The sequence below is a fragment of the Coenobita brevimanus genome, chromosome 39 (assembly GCF_032717465.1).
Source record: "Coenobita brevimanus isolate Jiangsu-jjx chromosome 39, ASM3271746v2, whole genome shotgun sequence".
Classification (NCBI taxonomy): Eukaryota; Metazoa; Arthropoda; class Malacostraca; order Decapoda; family Coenobitidae; genus Coenobita; species Coenobita brevimanus.
This window is the reverse complement of record NC_136992.1, coordinates 2,382,501-2,390,000: the sequence shown is the minus strand read 5'-3', so window position 1 is coordinate 2,390,000 and position 7,500 is coordinate 2,382,501. Positions and strand designations below refer to the sequence as shown.

Sequence of the window (7,500 nt, the reverse complement as noted above, 5' to 3'; positions counted from 1 at the left end):
ACCGTCTGAAGTGAGAGAGAGAAAAAGAAGGTAGTCGGACTGAAAGGGTTTAATTCTTAGGTAGTGGGATTTTCTTGAGCTGTTTTATTTTTGCTTCCGACGGACGATTTAGAGAGAGAGAGAGAGAGAGAGAGAGAGAGGCATTCAGTGGCCCCTCCACCCCCCTCCTCCACCGCCCTCCACTTCTCGGGCTGATTAATGGCTCTGACCTCAGCAACTCCACTTTTAGGTCCAATATTTCCTTTAATATTTCCTTTATCTATCTATCTATCTATCTATCTATCTATCTATATTTATTATTACCCGTCCCCGCCCCGGAAGGACTTGGGGAAGGGTACTGTTTTTACTCTGTTTGTCTGTTTGTTTGTCCGTTTTATGTCTGTCTGTCTATCTGAACGCCAGGAAACCATTCGTTACGCTGGGTGGTAACCATATAACCAAACTATGGTGCATGGTGGTTTTGTAGGTAATTAAGGGGCTCCAACCGGATTAAGCCTGTTCAGGTTTATATCCAAGGGGTGGTTGGGGTTTATTGCTCACGTAATGCCATGGGATGAGTGAGGCTGGTCACTCTCATCTTAAATGTCAGGACTAACTTGTCTAGCCCCAGGCTCCTACGCTCCTCATGGGACAACACAGGATCAGATGATGGTGATGACGTTATTTATGTAGAGTATGGCGATATTGGAAGGATTTATGGAATACAGAGGAGGACAGCAAGGTATAATAACCCATATAAATCGCCTAGGAAGAGGTGTTAGGGAGCTTTCTTAATTGACGAATTTGTGTGTTATTGATGGTGAGTATGGTGATATTAGATGGATTTATGTAACCCAGAAGACGACAGTAAGGTATAATAACCCAATTAAATCGCCTAGGAAGAGGTGTTAGGGAGCTTTCTTAACCCCTTAATCGACGAATTTGTGTGTTATTAATGGTGAGTATGGTGATACTGGAAGGATTCGTGTAACCCAGAAGACGACGGTAAGGTATAATAACTCAAATAAATCACCTAGGATGAGGTGTTAGGGAGCATCCTTGACTGACGACTTTCTCAGTTATTTACGGTATGGCGACATTGAAAGGATTTGTGCAACAGAAGAGGACAGTAAGGTGTAATAAAACAAACCGCTTAGGATAAGGTGTTGGGGAGCTTCTTTTTTATGTCACACAAAAGAGGACAGCATGGTAAAGCAAAATAAACTGCATAGGAAAAGGTGTTAGGGAGATTCTTTTTAAGTTACACGGAAGAGGACAGCATGGTAAAGCAAAATAAATCACATAGGAAAAGATGTTAGGGAGCTTCCTTTTTATGTAACACAGGAGAGGACGGTAAGGTCAAGTAAAACAACTCGCTTAAGAAAATGTGTTAGGGAGATTCTTTTTAATGTACCACAGAAGAGGACAGTAAGGTAAAGTAAAATAAATCGCTTAGGAAAAGATGTTGGGGAGCTTCCTTTTCATGTAACAGAAGAGGACAGTATGGTGTAGTAAACAAAACAAATCGCTTAAGAAAAGGTGTTAGGGAGTTTCCTTTTATGTAACAGAAGAGGGCAATGAGGTGTAGTAAACAAAACAAATCGCTTAGGAAAAGGTGTTCGGGAGCTTCATAGGAAATAAAGTCGTTCCTATTCTCGCTCCACCCCCCCCCCCTTCCTCATACCTGTGCTTGATTAATAGTCACATCAATGGGAATACCTGCCCGTTTCCTCTTCCGGCGCACTTGTGATGGCACGTGTGTTGGTGAGGAAGAGGAAGAAGAGGAGGAGGAGGAGGAGGAGGAGGAGGAAGAGGAAGGAGAAAGAGAAGAAGATGATGACGATGAAGGAGAAAGATGAGGAGGAAAGAAGAAGATGAACGAAAAGAACAATAATAATAATAATAATAATAATAATAATAACAACAACATGATTATGATAACGATGATGAGAATGATAATAATAATGATGAACAAGATGAAGAGGAAAGGGAGAAGGAAGAAGAAGAAAAGAAGAGGAGGAAAAGGAGGGGGAGGAGGAGGAGGAGGAGGAGGAGAAAGAGGAGCAGGAGGAGGAGGAAGAAGAAGAAGTAGAAGAAGATGATGATGATGATTATGATGATGATGATCGAGAGGAAAAGAAGAAGAAGGAGGAGGAGGAGGAGGAGGAGGAGAAGGAGGAGGAGGAGGAGGAGAATGTGGAGGAGAAGAAGAAGAAGAAGAAAGAAAGAAGTAGGAGAGAAAGGAAAGAAATAGAAAAAGAAAAAAAAAAGGAGATTAAGGAAGCTCCGTAACACATTTTACTAAGCTATTTATTTAGCATATTACACATGACTCTCCCACTCTCTGTTATATAAATCCTTCCAATATCGCCATACTCTGCATGAACAACGTATAACAGGATATAAACCAACTATATCCAGAAAATAAATCGCAAGAGAAAAGGTGTTAGGGCCTACAACTCCTGCCTCGTTGTTGGAGTCGCCCCCTCGTTGAAAAATATCTCACTGAATATACATCTCTCTATTTACATTTCTCCCTCCCTCCCTACTTAATCTAATATTCACCACTCCAGACCTCATATATCCGCCCCACTCACTCACCCACTCACCCACTCACTCACTCACCCGCTCACTCATTCACTCACTCACTCACCCACTCACTCAGCCACTCACTCACTCACTCACTCACTCACCCGCTCACTCACTCACTCACCCACTCACTCACCCACTCACTCATTCACTCACCCATTCACTCACTCACCCACTCACTCATTCACTCACCCACTCACTCACTCATTCACTCACCCACTCACTCATTCACTCACCCACTCACTCACTCACTCACTCACTCACTCACTCACTCACTCACTCACTCACTCACTCACTATCATCAGAGTTCCCTGCTTATCAGTTACAATACCATCATTATCACTAAAATCACAGACAGGAGCAAAAGAGTTAATCAAGATCTGGGGTGACCTTTGCACAGACAGAGAGGGAAAAGTGGACTAAGCCTTTTGTGAGCCACTGTAGGTGTTGGTTTATGTTTCTGAGGGGTCTCCGGATGTGTCAAAATGTTTCACCTTCCTTTTCACCTTCCGTTTCACCTGTCTCACCTTCCGTTTCACCTTCTGTTTCACCTTCCATTTCACCTTCCGTTTCACCTGTCTCACCTTCCGTTTCACCTTCCGTTTCACCTTCCGTTTCACCTTCCATTTCACCTTTCGTTTCACTTTCCGTTTCACCTTCCATTTCACCTTCCGCATCACCTTTCGTTTCACCTTCTGTTTCACCCTCCGTTTCACCTTCCGTTTCACCTTCCATTTCACCTTCGTTTCACCCTTTTCACCTTCCGTTTCACCTGTCTCACCTTCCGTTTCACTTTCCATTTCATCTTCCGTTTCACCTTCCATTTCACCTTTTCCTGTTGCCTACGACCTCCAGTCTTTTCAACGCAGTGTGTCCAGGCATCTCGAAATGAGCGGATCTTGAATTTGGCTCCCTGTTAGCTTGTTTTATTTTATTTTTTTATTTTATTTTGTTATTATTATTATTATTTTTTAAAGGGAACAATCTTGCTGACCTCAGGCCATTGGTTCCTTTTTCCTTGCATTAAAAATAGTCATATCTTCAAAAATTAGCTTCACCTATAATGAAGCCTTCAAAAAAATGGGCTTCACCTCCAATCAGACCCTCATAATTGGGCTTCACCTGCAATTAGACCCTCCAAATTGGGCTTCACCTCCAACCAGACCCCCCAGAATGGGCTTCACCTCCAATTAGACCTTCAAAATTGGGCTTCACCTCCAATTAGACCTTCAAAATTGGGCTTCACCTCCAACTAGACCTTCAAAAATGGGCTTCACCTCCAATTAGATCTTCAAAAATGGGCTTCATCTCAAATCTTACCTTCAAAAATGGGCTTCACCTCCAATCAGACCTTCAAAAATAGGTTTCACCTCCAATTAGACCTTAAAAATGGGCTTCACCTCCAATCAGACCCTCATAATTGGGCTTCACCTCCAATCAGACCTTCAAAAATAGGCTTCACCTCCAATTAGACCTTAAAAATAGGCTTCGCCTCCAATTAGACCTTCAAAAATGGGCTTCACCTCCAATCAGACCCTCATAATTGGGCTTCACCTGCAATTAGACCTTCAATAATGGGCTTCACCTCCAATTAGATCCTCAAAAACGGGCTTCACCTCCAATTAGACCCTCAAAAAATGGGCTTCACCTCCAATCAGACCTTCAAAAATAGGCTTCATCTCCAGTCAGTCCATCAAAACTGGGCTTCACCTCCAATTAGATCCTCAAAAAATGGGCTTCACCTCCAAAGTCCTTAGAATTGAGCCTCATCTCCACTCAGGGTCTTGGGAAATGAGCAACAGAAGACTCTCACCTCCATTCAAAGTCTTAAAGATAATGACTCACTTCCTTACACTCACTTCTGAAGCATTAGAGTGAAGTCCTGAGAGAGAGAGAGAGAGCGAGGAGCTAGGGAAACTGTGTATTTACCCAAGAGAAAGAGGGAGAGAGAGAGAGAGAGAGAGAGAGAGAGAGAGAGAGACGCAGAGGAGCGAGGGAGGCTTAATGTTTACCCAGGAGAAGGAGGGAGGGAGAGAGGAGGAGAGATGGAGAGAGGGAGAGAGGAGGAAAGAGGGAGGGGAAAGGAGGGGAGGGAGAGAGAGAGAAGGAAAAGGGGAAGGGAGGGAGGGGGGGAGGGAAAGAAGGGAGATTATGAGTGAGAGAAAAAGAGATAAACATGTGTGTGGAGAGAGAGAGAGAGAGAGAAGAGGGGAAGCGTGAAGGACCCTATTTACCGAGTGAGGGAGAGGGGGGGTGAGGGTAAGGTAGGGAAAGAGGGGTAAATAAAGGGAGTGAGGGGAAGATGTAGGGCAAGAATGAAAAATGAGGAGTAGTGAAAGGATGAGAGGGGAGATGAGAGTGAGGAGGAGGAAGAAGAAGAGAAAGGGGGAGAGGAAGAGGAGGAGAAATAGAGAAGAGGAGGAGGAGGAAGAAGAAGAGAAAGGGGGAGAGGAAGAGGAGGAGAAATAGAGAAGAGGAGGAGGAGGAAGAAGAAGAGAAAGAGAGAGAGGAAGAGGAGGAGGAGGAAGAAGAAGAGACAGAGGAAGAGGAGGCGGAAGAGGAGGAGGAGGAGAAGTAGAGAAGAAAAGGAGGAGAGATAGAAAGAGGAAGGGAAAGGGGAGGAGAGGTAGAGAAGAAGAAGAAGAGGAGGAGGAGAGAAGGCAAGGAGGAAGAGGAAGAGAAAAAGAAGGAGGAGGAAGGAGAGGAAGAAGAAGATAAAGAGGAGAAGGAAGAAAGAGAGGAGGTGGAGGAGGAAGGAGAAGAAGAAGAAGAGGAGGAGGAGGAGGAGAAGGAGAAGGAGGAATACAGAGTAGGAGGAGGAGGAGAGAAGAAGATAAGGAGGAGGAAGAGAAAGAGGAGGAGGAATGAGGAAGATGGAGGAGGAAGAGGAAGAGGGAGAGAAAGAGGAGGGTGTATAGGAGGGATGGTCGGCTTTATTTAATCGGAAGTCATGAATAAATTTATCTTCTCTACTTCTGCTCGATCTCTGTTTGCTTTTTACCGATTTTTTCCCCCCTCTTGGTGTGGAGAGAGTCAACCAATATTTATCTCTCTCTCTCTCTCTCTCTCTCTCTCTCTCTCTCTCTCTCTCTCTCTCTCTCTCTCTCTCTCTTTATTAATAACTCTAACTCTCTCTTTCAGATGTCGGGGTAGGACTGGGATGGAACTGGGAGATGTGGTGGACGTATGATGGAATTTCGGGTAAGTAAATTATCTGCATTTATTTTTTGTATTTAGTTAGTTAGTTAGTTAGTTGTTTGTTTGTCTGTGGGATGGAGGAGGAGGGGAGGAGATAGAGAGGGAAGGGGTGGGAGGAAGAGTGAGGAGGAGTGGGAGGGAGAGGAAGAGGGAGGAGGTACGGAGAAGGAGAGAGGAGGGGCAGAGTGGCAGAGGAAGAGTTAGGAGGAGTGGGAATAAGAAGAAGAGGGAGGAGGAGGAGGAGGGAGAGGAAGACTGAGGATGTGTGAGGGGGACAGGAAGAAGAAGAAGTGGGAGGGGTTAAGGGTCCAGGTAGTAACACTCTCAGGCTCCTGTGACTCACTCAGGTAAACAGAGTCGATTATTAGGTGGACAGGATAGTGGAGTTTTTCTGATAAGGATGTGTATGTAACTATGTATGAGTATGTGTGTATTTATATGTGTATTTTTGTATGTATGTGTGTATGGATGGATGGATGGATGGATGGATGGATGGCTGAACGTATTAATGTATGTCTTCCTTTCATGCTAACTTGCACATCAAAGCGCTTTTATAAATTGTAAAATATATAGCCTACTTTGTGTGCGTCATTATTACCTTCATGTGTACCTAGCTGGACAGGTGCGTGGGAGGATTCTTAATTAAATGCATGGGCCACAAAGCATCATTATCATCTATTTAGCTGTCTATCTATTGTCAGGCGCCTTAATCCCGTAAGGGGTAGCCACAAACAAATCGCCTCCATGTCGCCCTGTCCCCCGCCATTTCACTGCCCTGCTCCCAGCTCACCCCCCCCCCCCTCCCTCATATACTTCACTCCATCCCTCCATCTCCTCCTTGGCCTCCCCCTCCCTCTTCCCCTTTCCACCTCACTCACTCTCTCATTTCACAAGCTTAATTATAGCATCATTTAGCGTGTGTGTTGAGCCTGGAATTACGAAAGGTGGGATAGTAATTCTTTTTTCAGTCTGGTAGAGGAGAATGTTGATCCTTTCTTGCTACTTCCAGACGGTTTTCCTCATCTCTGTGGACACCTTATGGAGTGAGAGGGTCAGAGAATGCATTACCTAGTCCCTCTTCAGTAGTCTTTAATTCTATCCTAATTAGAGTTCAATGATCTTCAGGTAAAAAGGTGTAGGTGGGTGAAAACACTGTGAGACGCCCCAAGTGCGCCTCTCCGTAACTTAAGTGTTTGTGTTCATTGCCGTAACTTAAGTCTCTGTGTTCATCTCCGTAACTTAGGCCTTTGAGTCTGTGGCACGATATTCGCGCGGTAATTTTATATCTGGGATGGGTAGAGTAACTTTATGACACGTGCCCCGCTTGTAGACCAGGCCCACATGACACGGCACATATTGCAGCATGACACAACACACATTGCAGCATGACACAACACATACTGCAGCATGACACAACACATACTGCAGCATGACACAACACACACATTGCAGCATGACACAACACATACTGCAGCATGACACAACATACATTGCAGCATGACACAACACATACTGCAGCATGACACAACACGTACTGCAGCATGACACAACACATACTGCAGCATGACACAACACATACTGCAGCATGACACAACACATACTGCAGCATGACACAACACACACATTGCAGCATGACACAACACATACTGCAGCATGACACAACACATACTGCAGCATGACACAACACACACATTGCAGCATGACACAACACATACTGCAGCATGACACAACACA

General features: G+C 44.7%; 1 protein-coding gene across 1 annotated transcript in view; it reads left to right on the top strand.

Annotated features, from left to right (window-relative positions):
• LOC145396737 (carbonic anhydrase-related protein 10-like) overlaps window positions 1–7,500 on the top strand; it is a gene marked incomplete at its 5' end in the record, with an annotated part of 58,303 nt that overhangs the window by 3,466 nt on the left and 47,337 nt on the right. Inside the window, one exon of the mRNA XM_080270022.1 lies at window positions 5,710–5,769. Within this exon, the coding sequence (XP_080126148.1) occupies window positions 5,710–5,769 (60 nt within the window). The remainder of the gene's footprint in view (window positions 1–5,709; window positions 5,770–7,500) is intronic.